Genomic DNA, 23,120 nt, shown 5'->3' with positions numbered 1-23,120 from the left:
TAATAGGGAGAATTTGAATGTGGACATTGTATTAGGTGATGATAGAGCACCATTATTTTCATAGGTGTGATAATATGGTTTGTAGAAAAACATCCTGGGGACTGGCACAGTGGCTTAGCGGGTAAAGCCGCCTGCTTGGCTGACATCCCATATGGTCGCTGGTTCGAGTCCTGGCTGTGCCATTTCCAATCTAGCTCCCTGCTAGTGAGCCTGGGAAAAGCAACGGAAGATGGCCCAAATGCTTGGGCCCCTGCACCCACGTTGGAGACCTGGAAGAATCTCCTGGCTCCTGGCTTCAGATCTGCCCAGCGCTGGCCATTGTGGCCATTTGGGAAGTGAACCAGCGGATGGAAGACCTCTCTCTGTCTGAAACTGCCTCTCAAGTAAATAAATCTTTCAAAAAAAGAAAGAAAGAAAGAAAAAGAAAAATGTCTTGAATATTTCATGCTTTCGTTGCTTTTATTCTTTATATATATATATATATATGTATATATATATATATTTTTTTTTGACAGGCAGAGTGGACAGTGAGAGAGAGAGACAGAGAGAAAGGTCTTCCTTCCGTTGGTTCACCCTCCAATGGCCACCGTGGCCGGTGCGCTGCAGCTGGCGCACTGCGCTATCCGTTGGCAGGAGCCAGGTGCTTCTCCTGGTCTCCCATGCGGGTGCAGGGCCCAGGCACTTGGGCCATTCTCCACTGCACTCCCGGGCCACAGTAGAGAGCTGGCCTGCAAGAGGAGCAACCGGGACAGAATCCGGTGCCCCAACCGGGACTAGAACCTGGAGTGCCGGCGCCGCAAGGCAGAGGATTGGCCTATTGAGCCGTGGCGCCGTCCCTATTCTTAATAATATACTTTGAAAATAAAGCTTTTCCCTAGGATTCCAGTTTTAATTTGATATAGTATACACAAAACAAAATCATGTAAATGTAACAAAGAAATGAGACCTAGACAATTATAGTCTGTAGAGGTACTTATTTATTCATTTAAAATATTTGTCCACTTATTTGAAAGGCAGAGTTAGAGGGAGAGGTCTTCCATCTGCTGGTTCCCTCCCCAAATGGCTGCAATGAAGCCAGGAGTTTCATCCTAGTCTCCAACATGGGTGGTAGAGGCCCGAGCACGCAGGCCGTCTTCCACTGCCTTCCCAGATAGGTCAGCAGGGAGCTGGATCAGAAGCGAAGAAGCCAGAACTTGAACCAGTGCCTATAAAGTGCTGGTATCACAGGCAGAGCCTCAACCCGCTGGGCCATAAGGCTGGCCCCTGTATGGGTGTTTAAAAATGTCACTCCTGTCAGGAATGGCTCTGAGCAAGCAGAAGAATCGTGAGGAATGGTAGAATGACGAGCTGGGGGGACTGTAGGTGTCCTCCAGTGTTGGAGGTAGGAGGTATTTGACCCTTGTTTTGTTCCTCCACGTGAATTAGATGGTGCTGAGCAGTCATGGTTTTCTTTTCTCTTTAGGAAATGGGACCCCTGAATCCTTTTCAGTGGTGTTCTACAGCCACTACCAACTAATAATTCACTGGTGCTTGCTGGGAAATCTGTTTTACCATCTCAGCCAAAGCCGTTCTTTTCATAGAAGAGGAGGCTTGGCCAGCGCCGTGGCTTAACAGGCTAATCCTCCGCCTTGCGGTGCCGGCACACCGGGTTCTAGTCCCGGTTGGGGCGCCGGATTCTATCCCGGTTGCCCCTCTTCCAGGCCACCTGTCTGCTATGGCCCGGGAAGGCAGTGGAGGATGGCCCAAGTCCTTGGGCCCTGCACCCGCATGGGAGACCAGGAGAAGCACCTGGCTCCTGGCTTCAGATCAGCGAGATGCACTGGCCGCAGCGGCCATTGGAGGGTGAACCAACGGCAAAGTAAGACCTTTCTCTCTGTCTCTCTCACTATCCACTCTGCCTGTCAAAAATAAAAATTAAAAAAAAAAAAAAAAAAAAAGAAGAGGAGGCTGAGCTGGGATGCTATAGTGGAAAGTTTTGAAGGTACACAGGAATTAAGAGTTTACAGGATTTTATTCACACAAGAGTGCTTTTTTATGAGCTAACACATGTTTAGTGTGTAAATTTGTTAGTTTATCAGATGGTTACGAATATATAACTTTGAAGGGGAGTATTGGTTTAGAAGATCTCTTTCCTTTCTGTAGAAATGAACTCAGGATCTCAAAATTTGCTCCACTAGTGCGCCAGTGTAAACCCGGGAGATTGAAGTTAGGAGCAATGTCAAGCGGAACGTTATTGAGTTAATGTATCAGAAACAGCGTGTCTGTTTTGCGTCATTCTGAATCATCAGAAGTGTTGAATCTATAATTTATCTTAAGAATAATTTGTTTTATATCATTAGCATTTAAATTGTTTTTAAAATTGGTGTTAGATTTAGACTGGCATTGTGTAGCAGTTTAAGCTGCTCTTTGTGATGCTGGAATCCCATATCAGAGTGCCAGTTCGAGTCCCAGCTGCTCTGCTTCTGATCCAGTGCCCTGTTAATGTACCTGGGAAGGCAGCAGAAGATGGCCCAAATACTCTGGCCCCTGCTACCATTGGGACACTAGGATAGAGTTTCTGGCTCTTGCCTTTGGCCTGGCCCATACATGGCTGTTGTAGCTATTTGGGGAATGAATCCGCACACAGAAAAATATTTCTCTCTCTCTTTTTCTGTTTTTCCCTCTGTTACTCTGGCTTTCAAATAAATATATAGATAAATCTTTTTTAAAAACTGGCATTATATTACTATCCTTAATCTTTAAATCTCCGAATGTATTACTTCTGTCAGACTTAAATTTATTTTGTTTTTTAAATATTTATTTGAAAATTGAGAGAGAGATATACCCCATCTTCTGGTTCACTCCCCAAATGCCTGCAATAGGCGGAAGCCAGGAGCCCAGAACTCATTGTGGGTCTCCATATTCTCCATATGGGCAGCAGAGACCCAACTACTTGAGTCATCACCTGCTGCCCCCAGAGGCTACCCTGGTGGAGAGCTGGAATTCAGAGTGGAGCGGGGACTTGAATCCAGGTACTCTGATGTGAAATGTGGTGGTCCTAAGCAGTGTCTTAACCACTGTGTCAAACACCTGCTCTACATTTCTTCTTCTGTTTTAGATTTTATTTATTTTAAAGGCAAAGTGACAGAGAAGGAGGGAGAGACAGAAAGACACCTTCCATCCGCTGGTTAACTCGCCAAATGGTTATGACATCTGGGGCTAAGCCTGGTTGAAGCCAGGAACACAATCTAGGTCTCTCACCTGAGTGGTAGGATCCCAAGTATTTGGACCATCTTCCACTGATTTCCTGGGTGCATTAGCACGGAGTTGGGTTGGAAGTGGAGTAGCCGAGACTCAAACTGGCATTCTGATATGGATTACTGGCATCGTAGCGGAGCCTAACCTGCTGTGCCACAATGCTGGTCTCTATATTGATCTTTAAAAAATATTTTAAAAAATTTTTATTTTCATTTTATTTGAAAGAGAGACATAGATGGAGAGAAATAGAGAGGTCTTCCATTTGCTGATTTGTTCCCCAGATGCTCACAACATCTGGGGCTGGACCAAGCTATAGTCAGGAGGCTGAAACTCAGTTTGGGTTTTTCCCATAAGTGGCAGTGACCCAAGGACTTGAACCATCAGTTTACTACCCCCCTGAGTATGCATCATTAGGAAGCTGGCATTGGAATCAGAGCTAGGACTGGAACTCGAGCACTGTAGTATGGCATCCCATTTCAAGTTCCTGTTGCTCTGCTTCCAATCCAGCTCCCTGCTAATGCACCTGGGAAAGCAGTGGAAGGTGGCCCAAGTACCTGGGCTCCTGTAACCAATGTGGGAGACCCCTTTGGAGTTCCAGGATCTTGGCTTTGGCCTGGCCCAGCCCCAGCCCCAGCCCCAGCTGCTGCAGCCATTTGAGGAGTGAAACAGCAGATGGAAGATATCAAGATTCTCTCTCTCTCTCTCCCCCTTCCTTCCCTCCTTCCTTCCTCCCTCCCTCCCTCCCTCCCTCCCTCCCTCCCTCCCTCCCTCCCCCTGTCTGAACTCTGCCTTTCAAATAAATAAAATAAATCTTAAAAAAAAAGTTTAAGTTGCATGTTGGTTGTTGGTTTAGTTGATGCATATTGCCAGTCCTTTTCGAGGGAACAGCAGTAATAATAAAACCCAGACCTCATGCATCTAGATTGAGTAGACAATTGGTCTTGGAGTTTCGTCTTCTGCCCTCTAGAGGTGATGAAGTGCACACTGCTCTGCTGCTGCCACTCTAACCCTAGAAACAGTTAACCAGTGTAGTTTTGTATCCTTATCTTAGTTGCTATGCTTGGAGATTGAGATTGCTATTCCTAACTATCTCTGGGATTTTGACTAACCCAGTTTCTATTTTTGAATCTATAAAATAGATGTTCTACCTCTCTTACAGGATTGTGGTACTATGGAAATGAAATGATTGCACAACACATGACAATCAAAAAAAAAATTCCAAGTATAAGCCTTTTTTTTTTTTTTCAAATGAATGAAATACACAATTTCTATAAATCTTTGGCTTGATACTCCCTTTTGGGGGAGATGTTCAAACAGTTGTTTCAGGTTGTTTTGGATTTTGATTTTTTTTTTTTTTTTTTTTTTTGACAGGCAGAGTGGACAGTGAGAGAGACAGAGAGAAAGGTCTTCCTTTTGCCGTTGGTTTACCCTCCAATGGCCGCCGCGGCTGATGCGCGGCGGCCGGCGCACTGCGCTGATCTGAAGCCAGGAGTCAGATGCTTCTCCTGGTCTCCCACGGGGTGCAGGGCCCAAGCACTTGGGCCATCCTCCACTGCACTCCCGGGCCATAGCAGAGAGCTGGCCTGGAAGAGGGGCAACCGGGACAGAATCCGGCACCCCGACAGGGACTAGAACCCTGTGTGCTTGCGCCGCAGGTGGAGGATTAGCCTAGTGAGCCGTGGTGCCGGCCGGATTTTGATTTTTAAAGTGTAGATTTTCTTTCTTTTCTTGGGACCTGATGGTTTATTTGAGGAAATGTTACTGTACTGATCATGGTGATCAGTGTATACATTATGATGGCTTTTTTTTTTAAGATTTATTTATTTATTACTTGAAAGGCAAAGGCAGAGGCAGAGGCAGAGGCAGAGAGAGAGAGAGAGAGAGAGAGAGAGAGAGAGAGAGAGAGAGAGGTCTTCCATCCACTAGTTCACTTCCCAAATGGTTGCAACGGCCGGAGTTGGGCTGATCCGAAGTTGGGAGCCAGGAGCTTCTTCCCAGTCTCCCATGATGGACTTGGGCCATTTTCCACTGCTTTCCCAGACCATTAGCAAGGAACTGGATTAGCAGTAGAGCAGCCAGGACTTGAACCAGCACCCATATGGGATGCCAGCACTGCAGGCTGTGGCTTTAACTATTTTGCCAGAGCGTCGGCCCCTCTGATGGCTTTTATGTTGGATATTAACAGTGTGGTATTTTTGTATGCTGAAATGTTTAAATAGCACCATGCTTTTTTATAGAAATGAAAATCTTTTTTCAGAAGGAAATGAAGAGTAGTCATTCTGGAGTTCTATTCCACAGAATTGACTTAAATTTTTATGAGTCTGTAGAATCATAGTGAAATGTAGTTAAGTGAAAGGACAATTGTTTCACAAATAAGTTTGAATTTACATCTTCGTGGTCTTGGATTTTCTGCAGGTGGGCTGACTCCACCGTTACTGAAACACAGTCATAGAGGACTTCAGTTGATGTCTATGCTGCTGGTCATAAATGTGGACTCCCTTACCATCTCCTGTTACCTCTTTACTTTTTAGGTTCAGTTTACATCATATGAATACTTTTATTTCTTCTTCTTCTTCCTCTTCCTCCTCTTCTTCCTCGTTGTCTTCTCCTCCTGCCCCTCCTCCTCCTCCTTCTCCCTCTTTCCTCCTTCTCCTCCTTCTTTCTTCTTCTTCTTTTTTAAAAGATTTATTTATTTATCCGAAAGACAGAATGACAGAGAGGGAGAGACATCTAGTAGTTCATTCCCCAAGTGACCGCAATGGCCCGGATTGGGCCAGGCCAAAGCTAGGAGGCAGGAACTCCATCTGGTCTTCCACATGGGTAGCAGGAACTCAAGTGCTTGGACCATCTTCTTCTACCTTCCACAGCTCATTAGCAGGGAACTGGATCAGAAGTAGAGCAGCTGGGACTTGAACTGGGGCTCTGGTATGGGATACCAGCATCTCGAGCAACAGCTTAATTGGCAGGGCCATGGTGCTGGCCAAGGAATTTTTTTAAAGAGGGAATCTAATCTACTGTCAGATTTTTGCACACTCTAGATCAATTTTAATTATTTAATTGAAGTTTCTCATTAAATGTTTGTTTGCAGGTATTTTTGCTTACTTAAACTACCATGTTCCGCGCACAAGACGAGAAATCTTGGAGACTCTAATCAAAGGCCTTCAGAGACTGGAATATAGAGGATACGATTCTGCTGGTATTTTCTTTTAAAAAATATTGTGAATTTTGTATGACTTTTGAACCGAAATAGAGAACGTTTTTCTTTTCTTTTTGGAGGTTGGACTTTTTAGTAATGTCTGTCTTGGTGTTTAGTAAATCTAAATCTAAAGAATTTTTGTCTTATGTTTAAAGGGCTTGTCTATGAAATTTCAACAGTATTACCATTTAAGTGGAGTACTGCTTCTTGTAACAGTCAGCTTGTATGAAGAACATTGCTAATGTAAGACACTTAGGGCATTTTCATGGTAGAATGTCGAAGGTCCTGCTTTATGAGTTCTTTTTTCTTTCCTGTAAGCTTATTTTCTTTTTCTCTTTGAATTCCATGCTTTTGGCTTGGAAACTTGCCTGAGAGTCTACTATATTTGTTAAACAAATAAAAATATATAATGTTCTGGCAGTGTTGTGTTGAGCTCTGGCTGCCCTGTGTCAGGGTTCCCCAGGACCACCCTCAGGCTGGAAGACTCCTGAGACTCTGTGTGTTACACGAGGGCTACGATGGATTCCAGTGCAAAGCAAAATCAGCAAAGGGGAGAGGTGCATGAGGTGAAATCTGGAGAAAGCCTGCATGAGCTTCTACCAGCCCCCTCCTGGTGGTCATTCAGGATGTGTTTAACGCCTCCAGTGAGACGTCAGGACATTTGTGAAGTGTTGTCTCCCAGCAATGCTCAGTAGAGACTCGGAGGCTGCGGCTTTTACTGAGTCTGGTCGTGTGGGCACTGTCTGTTTAGTACCTACCAAAGTTCCAGACTCTTAGGGGAAAAGCAGGCATTCAACTTCAGTCCCATTGTTTGCACAGCATAGGCATCATAAGCCACTCTTATTCAGTTAGGGTGGTGGGAATATTCCCAGCGTCCAAGTTCTGAGATGCCAGCTTAGGGCCAACCTTGGAGAGAGGCCTAAGGTTAGCCATGTCAGACCTGCTGTGTAACTCTTCTGTGTGCCTAACATTGCCACCGGAAGGGCATTTATCCTCCCAGACTTTTCTTTGTAATGGAAAGTGAGTTCCTCAGATCATTTGTTCCTAAAATTCTCTCCTTTAGTTTCTATGATAGTGCATCTTCTCAATCTCTTCCTTTTAAAATTCTTACTTATTTTCATTTTATTTGAAAGAGAGACAGAGACAGATCTTCCATTTGCTCCCCAAATGCCCACAACAGCTGAGGCTGGGACAGGCTGAAGCTAGGAACTTGTAACTCAATCTGTGTCTCTCACATGGGTGACAGAAACCCAAGTACTTAAGTAGGGTGTGCGCTGGCAGGAAGCTGGGTTGGAAGTGGAGGAATTGGGATTTGAACCTGGTGCTTTGGTATGGGATGCAGGCATCCCAAGTGATGACTAATCCCTGCACCAAAGGCCCATTCTGGTTTCTTTGTCAGTTTTGGAGGCTCATGTTCTTCTACCTGCTGCTGAAATATTCTTCAGTATTCTTCCCTAGGCCCACTTTTCTGATTTGTTACCTCATAGGTGAGCTCTGGAACTCATCAACTTCCTCTGTGTTGGTGACTTAAAATCTAGATGTGTTTCTAGTCCAGATGTATTTCCCAAGTTACATATTTTCCTCTGCCTCTGGAAATTTCTTTCTGAATAGGCCTTGATGTTATAAACTGCATATTTGGCATTAAACTACCTACACTGCAGTCCTCACTCACTCCCCCATATGTTCCTTCCATGTCCCTTTTTCTACTGTCATTCACCAAGTCCATTGAGCCTAGGAGTATCCCAGCCTTGTTCTGCTTTCTCACTTCACATCCAGCAGGTTGTGTTCCCCATCACCTATCTGTTTTCATTACACTGTGTAGTTCAAGCCCTCTTTACTTTAGCTTAGCTGTAGCTGTTGACAGCTGGTTTTTCCAGTCCATCCTAGACACTGCTTGCAGAGAGCTTGCTCAGTGTTTCTACCAAGTCTCTTTCTGCATGAAACGACTTGGTGTTTTCCCTGTATCTTCAGGGTAACTTTTTCAAATTCCTAAGCAACTTCAGTAGAATCTCAAGAGATATGATCCCTGACCTTTCCTCCTTGACCTCCTGTGGTGAGTGCCCATCTTCTGCATTTTTCCATTGTACTGCAGTTGCAAAAGTATTTAACACTTTATTATAATTTGTAATCATGCTGTATTGCAATTTTGTTTTCCTTGTCTATATCCTTTTTTATTAAAATGTTGTCTTGACCCATGTCATAGTTCTCATACATGTGTTTTTACTTATTATTTTTCATTTTATTTGAAAGAGAGAAAGACAAATCTTTATCCATTGGTTTACTCCCCACATATTCACAATAGCAAGGACTAGGTCAGGCTGAAGCCTGGAGCTCAGTCTGGGTCTCCCACATATGTGACAGGGACTCAAGTACTTGAGCCAAGTACTTGTCTCCCAAGGTACACATTAGTGGGAAGCTGGCTCATTAAGTGGTGGAGCCAGGTCTCAATCTAAGAACTCCAGTACAGGGTGTGGGTGTCACGGGCAGTGACTTAACTGCTGTGCTAAACATCCAGCCTTCTTTGTCATTGTTGTCCTCTTTTTTTCGGTAAGATTTATTTATTTATTTGAAAGGCAGAATTATAGAGAGCGGGGAGAGAGAGATCTTAGATCTGCTGTTTCACTTCCCAAATAGCTGCAGCAGCCAGGCCGGGGTAGGCTAGCCTAAAGCCAGGAGCCAGGAGCTTCATCTGGGTCTCCCACATGGGTAGCAGGGGTCCTCGTACTTGGGCCATCTTCCACTGCTTTCTCAGTTGGATTAGCAGGGAGCTGGATGGGAAGTGGAGCTGTGGGACTCGAACTGCCACTCATACGGGATGCTAGTGTTATAGGTGGTAGCTTAACCTACTATGCCATGATGTCAGCCCCTTCCCCGTCTGTCTTTTTAATAGACTGTTAGAAATAAAATTTGAGGCAAAGAGGTAGTTGTTTTCATTTTTATCTGTAGCAGCTCTTGAGGTTCTTCATACATAGTAGGTTTTCAGTAAATGTTGAATTGATTAATTAGATGAAAGTACAGTTTTTTAAATGGAAATTTTTGTCTCACGTTGGTAATTTTAGCAATAGCCAGTTTCACAATCTTGCTTTTCTATCTTGACAATTTAGGTGTGGGAGTTGATGGAGGCAACGACAAAGACTGGGAAGCCAATGCCTGCAAAATCCAGCTCATTAAGAAGAAAGGAAAAGTTAAGGCACTGGATGAAGAAGTCCACAGTAATGTACTTAGGTTGATTTTTGTCCCCCAGCCCCTTCTCTCCTCTTTTTCCCCTTCCTCATCAGATCACCCTCCCCAAATCCTGTGTTTTGGGCTCATTTTTAGGACAATGATTCTGGAAGTTGAAAGGAGGGAACAAAAGTAGTTTTGTTGCTGTGTAGACTGGTTTTAAAAGGCATCTGAGCTTTGAAAAACTGATCATGGCGAGTAGACCAGGGTAATTGGTAGGTGTACTGCGCTCACAGAAAGCTCAGTGCCTTAGAGTGCAGTAGCTGTGGAGCCCCCGCTCTTGCCTGCTCACTGGCGCTCCTGCTCCTGTGTCTCACTTGGTGGTCTTCATTCTGGACTGAATGGCTAGCTTGCATGTGCAGCTGGTCTAGATGTTGCCCTTTAAGAATGTCGGACAGTCAGGTAAGTGTGTGTTTTTTCCTCACTCTTTTCTTCTTGGGCACAGAGTACTCAGAGATATGCCGGGGTTTCAGAACATGGGCAGATGAAGTTACAGGATAATATGAATTTTCCATGGACTTTTCACCCCCACCCCCACTCCTGTGTATGCTTTATTAAAGAGAATTTACTTCTCAGTATTTAGTTCAGAGTTTTATGCTTATATAGCTTATTTTTCTGAAGAAATTGAAAACCAGACACTTCAAAGTAGGTTGATTGAAAAAGGGTTTTTTTTTTTTTTGGACAGGCAGAGTTAGACAGTGAGAGAGAGACAGAGAGAAAGGTCTTCTTCCGTTGGTTCACCCTCCAGATAGCCGCCATGGCTGGCGTATTGTGCTGATCTGAAGCCAGGAGCCAGGTGCTTCCTCCTGGTCTCCCATGCGGGTGCAGGGCCCAAGGACTTGGGCCATCCTCCACTGCACTCCCAGGCCACAGCAGAGAGCTGGCCTGGAAGAGGGGCAACCGGGACAGAATCCAGCGCCCCGACCGGGACTAGAACCCGGTGTACCAGCGCTGCAGGCAGAGGATTAGCCTAGTGAGCCACGGTGCCGGCCAAAAAAGTATTTTTAAAATCCTCCACAAAGACCTGGTGTTTATGCAACAACTCAAATGGCTGCCACTGTAATTGTTGTGCAGGAGCATAGGCAGAAGAGGATGGGATTTTGTCAGTTTTTCTTTTGAAATAAATCATACATGTAGTTCTGTAGTACTTTTTTCACAGTCAGTCAGTACTTACTTGTATGTATTGTGGTTAAGATAAGCTAGGGATAAAACAGATACCCAAATAATTGTACTTAGAAAACCATGGTATCAATAATCAGTTTACTGTGAATTCTACATCCTGTATCCCAGGCTGATGAGAATGAGCTCTATAGAGAGAACAAACAAATTGCTGAGATTCAGGAGAGAAAGAGAGAGGGAGAGAGAGATCCTACAGGTTGGGGAGATTGGGGTTGTGTAGGGAAAGGCTGCTGATTATCTTTGGGCAGTAATGATGAGAAGTTAGGACTGTTTGTAGAACAACTTGGGTAAAGAGAAGAGTAGGGAAAGCGGGATTGGCGATGAAATGGTTAGTGGTCCTTTCTGTCTGCTTTATTGTCAGATGAATATGCGAGGCTAGAGAAGCAGATGGTGACCAGCTTCATCATTTATTTACTGTTAAAGATTTATATTTTATATATTTGAAAGAGTGACAGAGAGAAAGGGAGAGAAGGAGAGATAAAAAGATCTTCATCTGCTGATTCATTCCACGAATAGTCACAACAGCCAGGGCTGGCCCAGGCCAAAGTCAGGAGCCAGGTCTTCCTTGTGGGTGGCAGGGACCCAAGCACTTGGATTATGTTCTGCTGATTTCCAAGGCATGTTATCAGGGAGCTGGATTCTAAGTGGAGCAGCCAGGATTTGAACCAGTGCTCATATGGGATGTCTGCATTGTCATTGGCTGCTTACCTGCCTTTTTTTTTTTTTTTAAAGATTTATTTATTTTACTTGAAAGTCACAATTACACAGAGAAGGAGAGGCAGAGAGAGAGCGAGAGTGCACGCGCGAGAGAGAGATGGCTGCAATGGTCAGAGCTGCGCCAATCCGAAGCCAGGAGCTTCTTCCTGGTCTCCCACGCATGCTTACCCTGCTTTGTTACAGTGCTGACCCCAGCATCATCATCAAAAAACTTATTATTTTTTTAAAGATTTATTTGAAAAGCAGAGTGTCAGGAGTCTGGAGTTGGGGGAGACAGGTAGAAAGAAAGATATAGATAGATACATTCCATCCACTGGTTCACTCCCCAATTGCCTGCAACAGCCTGGGCTAGGCTAAGCTGTAGCCAGCAGCCAGCAGCTCCATCTGAGTTTCCCATATGGGTGGCAGAGACCCAAGTATCTGGGCCATCATCTGCCATCATCTACCAGGTACCTTAGCAGAAAGCTAGATCCGGAGTGCGGAGTAATCAGGACTTGAACCGGGTAGTCTAATAGGGGAGGCAGTCATCCCAAGTAGTGGCTTAATCCACTGTGTTGTAGTATCCGCCTCTGTTTATTTGAGAGACAGACAGATGGAGAGATAAAGTGAGGGAGCTGCCACCTGCCAGTTCGCTTCTCAAATGCCTGCAGTGGCCATATCCAGGACTTAAGCCAGGAAGCCAGGAACTCGGTCCAAGTCTCCTATGTGTGTGGTAGGGACCCAGTTAATAGAGCCATCACAGCTGCTTCTCTGAGCCTGTACCGGTGGGGGGAAGCTGAACTAAGGAGAGGAGCTGGGTAAACCCAGACATTCTAATGTGGGATACAAGCATCCTGATCACTAGGTCTAATGCCCCCTCTACCATCTTTGATGATCAACGTACTGAAATGTGTCTCCTTCTGCAGTGAAGTGGGGAAATAATGGAGAAATGGGAACTTGTAGACATTGCTGGTGAATTTATAACTGGTAAACTACTTCTAAGAACAATTTGGCATTGTGTAGGTAGCAGCCCTGTGGCCAGAGGAAAGCACTTCTACTTTTGGGCATGTACTTGTAGGAAAGACTATGCTGAGGAGACATGACAGCCAGATTTACTCTGGCAAAATTGAGAAACATCCTAACTGCAATAAGATAAAAGAAGAATAGTATATATGACAGTGATTGACAGTATGCAACTTTTGAAAGGAGTGAAATAGATCTTGTTTTGTATTTGGACATGTGGGTGACTCCTGGAGTGTAAATTATAGGGCTGTTTGAAAAACCAGTGCCATCATTTATGGGGACATGTCCTCATAAGTTTAAGGGCATGAGTAGGAAGGCTCTGCATCCATTTGAAAATCCTCTGGGAAGGATGTGAATGGGATGGTGCAGTGTACAAAGGAGGCATCAACTGCTTGTTTTACATTGTGGAGCTTAAAGAAGACCTAGAACCCAAACTATCAGATGTTATTATTTGTTAACTGTGGGTTTGGGAATCTGGATATTTGTGGTGGTTATTTTATGGTTCCCAACAAATCTTTAGTATGCTTGAGTTATTGAAAAGGGGAAGAAGACATCTGAAAAAAGGCATTTGGATTGGTAGATTAAGAGGTAATTGGTTGGGGTTGGCACTCTGGCATAGTGGGTAAAGACGCTGCCTGCAGCACTGGCATTCCTTTTGGGCGTTGGTTCGAATCTCAGCTGCTCCACTTCCGATCCAGCTCTCTACTGTGGCCTGGGAAAGCAGTGGAAGACGGCCCAAGTGCTCGGGCCCCTGCACTGCGTGCAGAGTCCTGGAAGAAGCTCCAGGCTTCTGTCTTCGGATTGGCACAGATCTGGCTGTTGAGGCCGATTAGGGTGTGATCCAGTGGATATGTTTTGAGATTGACAGTAAAACTGCAGGTAATAGTTTAATGCCTTTATAGGTCCAACATCACCTTGCTGATTTTTTTTTTTTTTTTTTTTTTTAGATTTATTTGAAAGAGTTAGAAAAGGAGAGGCAGAGGGAGAAAGAGAAAGGTCTTCCATCTGCTGGTTCGCTACCCAGTTGGCCACAACATCTGGATCCGATCTGAAGCCAGGAGCCAAGAGCTTCTTCCTGGTCTCCCATGCAGGTGCAGGGGCTCAAGCATTTGGACCATCTTCTACTGCTTTCCCAGGCATATTAGCAGGGAGCTGGATCAGAAGTGGAGCAGCTGGGACACAAAAGTGACAGCCATGTGGGATGCTGATATTGCAGGTGGTGGCTTAACCTGCTGCACCACAGTGCTGGCCCACCACACAGTAGATTATTAAAGGCTGGTAGCTTGGCCGGCACCGCAGCTCACTAGGCTAATCCTCCGCCTGTGGTGCCGGCACACCAGGTTCTAGTCCCGGTTGGGGCGCTGGATTCTGTCCCGGTTGCCCCTCTTCCAGGCCAGCTCTCTGCTGTGGCCCTGGAGTGCAGTGGAGGATGGCCCAAGTGCTTGGGCCCTGCACCCCATGGGAGACCAGGAGAAGCACCTGGCTCCTGCCTTTGGATCACCGCTGTGTGCTGGCTGTAGCGGCCATTGGAGGGTGAACCAATGGCAAAAGGAAGAGCTTTCTCTCTGTCTCTCTCTCTCTCACTGTCCACTCTGCCTGTCAAAAAAAAAAAAAAAAAAAAAAAAAGGCTGGTAGCTCAGGAAGATCAGGTAGGCAGTTAACCTTTTTGGAGAAGGTTACCAACTAGGAGTCGAAGAAAAAGAAAAGCTAAATAAAATCGAGTAAAGTGGACATTGAGGGGCTCTCTGTAGGATCAGAGCTTAAGAAGAATAGAAAAAATGTGATGAGCTGCTGGGATATTGGCTTAATGGAAGAGTAGGGATACATGTTCCTTAAATGGCAGCAGTGGTAGGGATATGCTGATTACTGTGAATTTGAAAGGGACTTAATTCACAGAATTTTGTGTTGTTCTTCAGAGTGCTTGGCAGGGCAGAGAGACGGGATAGAAACTGAAGATAGGGATATCTAGGCTTAAAGTTGACAACAGGACTTTAGAAGAAGGGTAGCAGACCAACAACGAATGAAGCAGTCAAGCACTGGAACTCATGATTAATTTATGTACTTGACATGAAGGTTTGTTTTGCTCGTTATCATAGTGGTGATTTTTATCTTATTAGACATTTGGTAATGTTCCTTAGGCAGCAGTGAAATAGGTATGGTAATTACCATGAATTTGAAATGCATTGAATTTACAGAATCTTGTGCCTGTCTTCAGTATTGCCTGCCAGCATGTTCAGGAAGATATTGCTTCAATTATAGCATAAATAAGTTAGTTGAAGAAATGTTTTCGTTATTTGCCTTAGCCTATTAATTAACGGTGAACTGTAATTCTTAATTTCTTGGCGGTCATTTATCAGATCACCTTAAATATTCTGAACATAGTTAAGCCAGGAAACAACATATACACACCTTTTAAAAAGTTTTTTTTTAAAAGATTTTTTTATTTGAAAGGCAGAACTACAGAGAGGCAGAGAGAGAGACAGGGGTTTCCCATCTACTGGTTCATTCCCCAGATGGCTGCAATGGCTGGAGCTGAGCAGATCCGAAGCCAGGAGCTTCTTCTGGGTCTGCCATGCAGATGCAGGGGCCTATGGACTTGGGTCATCTTCCACTGCTTCCCAAGCCATAGCAGAGAGCTGGGTTGGAAGTGGAGCAGCCAGGACTTGAACCGGTGCCCATATGAGATGCCGCCACTGCAGGCAGTGGTTTTTCCTGCTAGACCACAGTGCCGGCCCCAAAAAATTTTATTTATTTATTTATTTTAAAGATAAATCTTTCAGCTGGTTCACCCCCAAATACCTGCAGCAGTCAGAGCTGGGCTGGGCTGAAGCCAGAACTCCATGTGGGTGGCAAGGACCCAAGTACTTGGGCCGTAATCTGCTGCCTTCCTAGATGTGTTAATAAGCTGGAGCATTAGAGTACTTGGGACTCTTGTACAGGATGTGGGTGTCCAAAGTGGTAGCTTACCCTGCTGTGCCACAATACCCATCCCCATGTGCATGATTTTGTTGATTGATTGAGCCATGATTAAAAATGTTTGCTGTATAGCCTCTTAATGCTGAGGATTCAAGGTAAATTACTGCTTCTGTAGAACTCAAATTCTGATGGAAGCTGGTTTGACAGTATGTAGTAGTTCAGCAGTGTATATCATTGTGATTTTTTTTTTTTTAAGATTTATTCATTTATTTGAAAGAGTTACACAGAGAGAGGAGAAGCAGAGAGAGAGAGAGGTCTTCCATCCGATGGTTCACTCCCCAATTGGCCACAACAGCCGGATCTGCACCGATCCGAAGCCAGGAGCCAGGAGCTTCTTCCAGGTCTCCCATGCGGGTGCAGAGGCCCAAGGACTTGGGCCATCTTCTACTTTCCCAGGCCATAGCAGAGAGCTGGATCAGAAGTGGAGCAGCCAGGTCTCGAATCAGTGCCCATATGGGATGCTGGTGCTTTAAGCCAGGGCGTTAACCCGCTGTGCCACAGCGCCAGCCCCTATTGTTGTGATTTTAATCTTGGGCTTTGGAGTCAAACTGTCTTGGATTCTAATTCTGTTTCCTCCTGTTAGCTTTAACTAATAGCTTTGACTTCTGTTGGCTGTGAGATTCAGTGATCTCCTTGTACCTCAGTTTCTTTATCTGTAAAATGGGAACATTGATACTCCTCTCAAAGAGTGGTATGAGGATTCAATAATAAAATGGCTATTTATTGAGTACTTGTTACACACCAGCATATTTTTATGTCTTGAGGACATAGCAGACACACACTCTGCCTGTGTTTACTTTCTAGTAACACAAGTATAATGTTAGATAGTGATTAGTACTGTGAAGAAAAAGTGTGGAAGTGGCATTTGAGCAGACACGATGTAATTATCTGAAGGAAGGGCTCTAGGCAAAGGGATGCCAAATGCAAAGACCTGGTGTAGGCTTGGCCTGTTTGTGGCAGAGAGTCAGTGGGGCTAGAGCACTGAGGCCGGGGTAAGGGGTGGACTTGGAGAAGATGAGGCTGTAGAGGTGTCTGGGGACAGGGCCAGGAGCTTTAGGATGGTGGCTTTGGAATAGTGGATTTCACCGTATGTATCCTGGGAAGCCACTTGAAGTTTTGCCTAGGGGGGTGTTATGATGTCACTTCTGTTTTGAAAGGATTGCTTGGGTTGGTGTGCAAAATCTCAACTGTAGGGAGACCCGTTAGGCTTCTGTTGAAGTAGTCCAGGTTGGAGATGGTGGTGGCTTGGGCTGCGGTGGTAGGTAGAGAGGTAGGAAGCCGGAAGTAATCTGTTGTTTTCTGTGAAAGGTTTATTGTGAGCTGTGAGGAGTATGTGAGGAGTATGATGAGGTTGGAAATGTGGGCGGAGACCAAATAATGAAGGGCCTCATATGCCGGGAAAGGCTTTGGGGCTTTATCTTGTGAGAAAATGGTTCTTGGGGTATATGTTTGAGTAGGAGAATCTTTTTATAAATCCTTGTGAAAAGGTTTAGGCTGATTCATATGTGTGGGAGGGTAGCCAGCCACTTTTTATGCAATGGAAGTCTAGTCAAGGATTTTAAGCATTGTTTCTTGGTCTGACTTGTGTTTTAGAAAGACCTCTGATTGGTCAGTCTACACTGCTAAAGACTGTGATATGCTAAAGTGCGTGGGTTTTCCTGTTTAGACTTCAGAACAGTTTGCTGTTAATTTAGACCTAATTCTGATAAGCTTTGTAGCTGGTTTTAGCGGGAGGGCATTACTGATTAATAACTAGAGCTTTCCCTTTTTTTCGCTGTGGAAGGCAAGAAGAGATGGCGTATAGGGCAAAGAAGTTAAGAATCAGTTGCTCTGGCTGGCTCTGCGGCTCAATAGGCTAATCCTCTGCCTGCGGCGCCGGCACACTGGGTTCTAGTCCTGGTCAGGGTGCCAGATTCTGTCCCGGTTGCTCCTCTTTCAGTCCAGCTCTCTGCTGTGGCCCAGGAGCGCCGTGGAGGATGGCCCAAGTCCTTGGGCCCTGCACCCTGTGGAGACCAGGAGAAGCACCTGGCTCCTGGCTTCGGATCAGCATGGTGCGCTGGCCGCAGGGCGCCGGCTGCAGCGGCCATTGGAGGGTGAACCAATGGCAAAGGAAGACCTTTCTCTCTGTCTCTCTCTCACTGTCCACTCTGCCTGTTAAAAAAAAAAAAAAAAAAAAAAGAATCAGTTGCTCTTCAACATTTGCCTACACCTATTTCCCAGTAACCTCATACATTTAGTGTTGTTCTGTTTTGAAGAGCATGTTTGATTTTGGAAGTTTGCCTTAATTGCAGTTTATGTTGTGAAATGTGTTTATAGTCACTGGAGTCAGGAGAAATTTCAGTCATAAGGTTTGTGGCATTAAGAAAATGAATTTATTTTCACATGTCTAATATGAATGATTATAATTTTTTCAGGCAAGAATAAAATACAGACTTTAAAAACTAGATTAACTTTTTTGTCCTCAACTCTTGAGGTTGAAAAATTTCAACCCTCTAGTAAATTTGAAAGACTCATACATACATTAATTACCTACATAAACATCATCTAGGTTTACCAATTGTTAATATGTCACATTTAAAGCAAATGTATGTTCTTTATGTACTGCTTTTGGTTGTTATTGAAACCATTTGCCCTAAATATTTCAGCTATATTAACTTCTAAGTCTTTTAATTACTATTTTGGATATTTATATGCCTGATCTTTAGTTTTAATTCTTGTATATTCCAGGTGAGCAGCATTGTAATACTGCAGGGAAAAATCATAGCACATGTAGGGCTTGGTATTATCTGGGGTTTCAAGAATCCATGGGGATCTTGGAATGTATCCTCTGTTGAAAAGTGTGGGGTTATTGTAATTATATTTAAATATAGCTTATAGTATGATTTAAAATTGGACTTTTTCATTTTATTTTCTCAGAACAACAGGATATGGATTTGGATATAGAATTTGATGTGCACCTTGGAATAGCTCATACCCGTTGGGCAACACATGGAGAACCTAATCCTGTCAATAGCCACCCACAGCGCTCTGATAAAAATAATGGTATGCATAGATTCTACATGCTTTGGAATGATTGCCAAGGGCTGGTGATGGGAGAACAGGGAAGACGCTTTCATTTTCATTATTTTAATTATTAATTTAACCAGTGTCATATTAATACCTCGCTTTTTTTTTTTTTAAGTTTTTTTAAATTTGAAAGGCAGAGATAAAGACAGAGAAGGAGAGAGGGAGAGGAAGAGGGAGAGAGAGAGATCTAGCCAGGGGCTCTTCCGGGTCTCCCAGGTGGGTGCAGGGGCCCAAGGACTTGGACCATCTTCCATTGCTTTCCCAGGCCATAGCAGAGAGCTGGATGTAGATTCTATCCTTTTGCTTTCTATTATTTCATCTGTCCCTATATATATCATTTAACCAGTTTTGGGGGTCTGTTTTTCCACAAGCAAATGGGGCGAGTATTTGGTGCAGTGGCTAAGACCCTGCATCTCATATCGTAGTATCTGGATTTGAGTCCTGGTCCTGCTTCCAATTCCTGCTTCCTTGAGGTAGCAGGTGATGGCTCTAGCAGCTGGGTCCCAGCCACCCACGTGGGAAGCCCATGTTGAGTTTTGGGCTCCTGACTTCAGCTGGCCTAGCCCTGAATATTGTGGGCATTTTTTAAAAAAGACTTATTTATTTATTATTTGAAAGCCAGGATGACAGGGAGCAATCTTCCATTTGTTGGTTACTCCCCAAATGTCTGTAATAGCTGGGGCTAGGCCAGATTGAAGCCAGAAGCCAGGAACTCCATTTTGGTCTCCTAGATAGGAAGCAAGAACTCAAGTACTTGAACTATCATCTGCTGCTTCCCTGGCACATTAGCAGGGAGCTGGATCAGAAGTGGAGCAGCCGGGACTTGAACTGGCACTCTGATACGTGATGTAGGCGTCTTAAGCAGCAGCTTAACCTGCTATGCCACAACTCCTGCCCCTGGTGTGGGCACATGAAGAAGTCTACTAGTGGATGGAAAGTCTTTTTCTGCCTCTCTTTGTCTATCTTTGGAATAAATAGAAATAAATTAACTTTAAAAATAAATGGGGCTGGCGCTGTGGTGCAGTGGGTTAACGCCCTGGCCTAAAGCGCCTGCATCCCATATGGGCGCCAGTTCGAGACCTGGCTGCTCTGCTTCTGATCCAGCTCTCTGCTATGGCCTGGGAAAGCAGTAAAAGATGGCCCAAGTCCCTGCACCCACGTGGGAGACCTGGAAGAAGCTCCTGGCTCCTAGCTTCAGATCAGCACAGCTTCAGCTGTTACGGCCAGTTGGGGAGTGAACTATTGGATGGAAGACCTCTCTCTGTCTCTCTGTGCCTCTCCTCTCTCTGTGTTACTCTGACTTTCAAATAAATAAATAAATTTTTTTAAAAAATAAGCAAATACATATGTTTGAATATGCATATATGTATAATGTGGGTATACTCCCTTTTTGATTTTTTGTTTTAGAGATTTATTTATTTACTTGAAAGGCAGAGTTAACAGGCAGAGGCAGAGAGAGAGATCTTCCATCCGCTGGTTCACTCCCCAAATGTCCACAATGTCGAGCTGGCCAATCTGAAGCCAGGAGCCAGAAGCTTCTTCCAGGCTTCCCACATGGGTACAGGGGCTTAAGCACTTGGACCATCTTCTACTGCTTTCCCAGGCCGTAGCAGAGAGCTAGATTGGAAGTGGAGCAGCCAGGTTCTCAAACTGGCATCCATGTGGAATGCTGGCACTATAGACAGCAGCTTCACCACTAAGCTGTCCCCCCTTTTGATATTTTTTAAAGATTTATTTATTTATTTGAAAGGCAAAGTGACACAGAGAGAGAGCGAGAGCGAGAGTGCTTCCATCCACTGATTCACTCCCTAAATGACTTTAGTGGCTGGGGCTTGCCCAGGCTTAAGCAAGAAGCCTGGAACTCTGTCCGTATCTCTTGCATGGGTGCAGGGGCCCAAGCATTTGAGCCATCTTCCACTGCTTTCCCAGGCACATCAACGGGGAACTGGATTGAAAGTGGATCAGTCAGAGCTCAAACTGTACCCATATGGGGTGCTGGCATTTCAGGCAGTGGCTTAACCTGCTATGCAGGTCTCTAAGTAAAAACATTTTGATAATTTAATGTAAAATTTCATTTAGTAATAATTTTTCTCATGAGTTAACTGAGCCTTAAAGCAACTCACATTGGTAGTTTTGTATATACCATTGTTGACTGCAAATAATAGCATTATTAACTCTTGATTATCCAATTTTTGCATTTTTTCAAAGGAATTTAATTATAAAAGATGAAAATTATTCCCAAGATCTTATTCATTTGCTATTGGAATTACATATAGTAGATTTATGTATTTATGTATGTCAGAGTTACAGAGAGAGAGACAGAAAGATCTTACATCTTCTGGTACATTCCTCAAGTGGCTGCCAGTGAAAGCCAAGAGCTTTGTCTGGGTCTCCTGCATGGATGGCGGGGGCCATGCACTTGGGCCATCCTCCACTGCTTTCCCAGATGCACAAGCAGGGAGCTAGTTTGGAAGTGGAGCAGCTGGGACACAAACCAGTGTCCATATGGGATGCCAGTGTCACAGGTGGATGCCTAGCGAAGCATGCCATAATGCCGGAATTATATTTTAACATTCATTTATGTGACATTTTAGGAATTATGTGGACCTCAAGCAAGGGAATTTGTACATTGAATAGCTGTGGTTTTTTCTTAGTAAATGCCTTCAGTTTATTTATTTATTTTTTAAATATCTGTTTGTTTATTTGAAAGTCAGAGTTACAGACAGTAGTGGTGGACGAGGGGAGAGAGAGAGAAATGACTGCAATGGCCAGGGCTGGACGAGGCTGAAGTGAGCAGCTTCATCTGGTTCTCCTATGTGGATGGCAGGGGCCCAAGTACTTGGGCCATATTCTTCATTTTCCAGGCATTAGCAGGGAGCTGGGCGGAAGTGGAGCAGCTGGAACACTAACCAGCACCCATATGGGATGCCAGTGTTACAGGCAGCTGCTTAACCCACTGCGCCACCACGCTGGCTCCCATTTTAGTTCTTAAATTCATTTAGTGCACCTGAGGATCACTGTTACAGTTTGACAGGCCTCTCTTTAGACTGATACTCAGGAATGAGTGAATAGAGAAATGAGGTTAGTAGCTATTTATTTTAGCTCTTTCATTTTGCCGAAGAGGACTCAGGCCCTGTAAAGATGCTCCCTGCATCGGGTACCATTGGGTTGGTGGTTTAACCACAGCTGGAATTGGTGTCTCTAGGCTGTGATTTTATTGTGTTTCCTCCCAGTTTGCACTTCCCTAGAACTGTTTGCTTCTGCTAAGCTGCATAAACAATACTGCTGCTCTACTTGTTGCTAAAAACCTCATGAGAAATACTTGATGCTTAATTATACCTGGAAGTGTTTAGCATGTTGCATATTATTTTCACCTGAGAAAAACCTGTTCACAATAGTAACAATTTACAGCATCTATCAGACTTCTAATTTTTTGTCATCCATACTTTTATCTCATTTAGAATTTATTGTTATTCACAATGGAATCATCACTAACTACAAAGACTTGAAAAAGTTTTTGGTAAGTAAAGTGACCTCAAGACATTGGTCCTTGGGGATACTTCTGATGTGCTGAGGCCTTTTGCTGGGATGTGTAGCACCATGTAATTATGATGAGGGAATTCCTAAGCAGTTCTGAGAGGAGAGTGGTATATTGGACTTCTCTTTATTAACATAGGATACTTCTTTTTCGTATGGAAAGGAGATCATTACTTTTTTTTTCTTTAAAGATTTATTTATTTATTTGAAAGGCAGAGTTATACAGAAAGGAGAGACAGAGAGAGTGAGAGAGATGTCTTGCATCCCATGATATTCACTCCCCAGTGGCTGCAATGGTTGGAGCTGGGCTGATCCAAAGCCTGGAGCCGGGAACTTCTTCCAGGTCTCCCAGGCGGGTACAGGGGCCCAAAGACTTGGGCCATCTTCCACGGCTTTCCCAGGCCATAGCAGAGAGCTGGATCAGAAGTGGCTCAGCCAGGACTCTATATGGGATGCCGGCAGTGCAGGCAGCGGCTTTACCCACCACGCCACAGCGCCAGCTGGCCCCAGGAGATCATTACTTGATTTTATTAAATTACTGGTGACCAAAAGACCAAATAAAATAGGAATTTGGGGAGACATCATTTATGTTGTTAATGATCCTGTTTGTCAGTTGTCAGCTTCTAGGACATGTAAGAAGAGTCAGGATGGAGTAAGTGAAGGCTCTGTGTAGCTGTACACTGTATAGGGGGAACTGGTGATCTTAGTGAGTGCACCTCAGGCTGTTGCAGTTGACCCTCGTGCAGTGATGGAAACATTCTGCTTGTCTGCTGTTCAGTGCAAGTCGCCATTGCCACAGGGACAGTTGAATTAATATGACTGAGGGACGAAATTATTTAAAATTTTTTAAAGATTTATTTATTTGAAAGTCAGAGTTATACAGAGAGGAGAGAGAGAGAGAGAGAGAGAGAGAGAGGTAGGTCTTCCATCTACTGGTTCACTCCCCAGTTGGCCACAATGGCCAGAGCTGCGCTGATCCAAAGCCAGG

The 23,120-nt window shown here is 44.4% G+C and overlaps 1 protein-coding gene across 1 annotated transcript in view; it reads left to right on the top strand.

Annotated features, from left to right (window-relative positions):
• The window catches only part of GFPT1 (glutamine--fructose-6-phosphate transaminase 1), a 71,764-nt gene that overhangs the window by 5,116 nt on the left and 43,528 nt on the right, over nucleotides 1–23,120 (top strand). Inside the window, exons 2-5 of the mRNA XM_062209571.1 lie at nucleotides 6,326–6,433; nucleotides 9,538–9,645; nucleotides 18,446–18,571; nucleotides 22,057–22,115. Of these exons, the coding sequence (XP_062065555.1) occupies nucleotides 6,326–6,433; nucleotides 9,538–9,645; nucleotides 18,446–18,571; nucleotides 22,057–22,115 (401 nt within the window). The remainder of the gene's footprint in view (nucleotides 1–6,325; nucleotides 6,434–9,537; nucleotides 9,646–18,445; nucleotides 18,572–22,056; nucleotides 22,116–23,120) is intronic.

This window comes from Lepus europaeus, chromosome 13 (genome assembly GCF_033115175.1).
Source record: "Lepus europaeus isolate LE1 chromosome 13, mLepTim1.pri, whole genome shotgun sequence".
Taxonomy (NCBI): domain Eukaryota; kingdom Metazoa; phylum Chordata; class Mammalia; order Lagomorpha; family Leporidae; genus Lepus; species Lepus europaeus.
The sequence above is the reverse complement of the archived record's forward strand: the minus strand, read 5'-3'. Positions and strand labels throughout refer to the sequence as shown.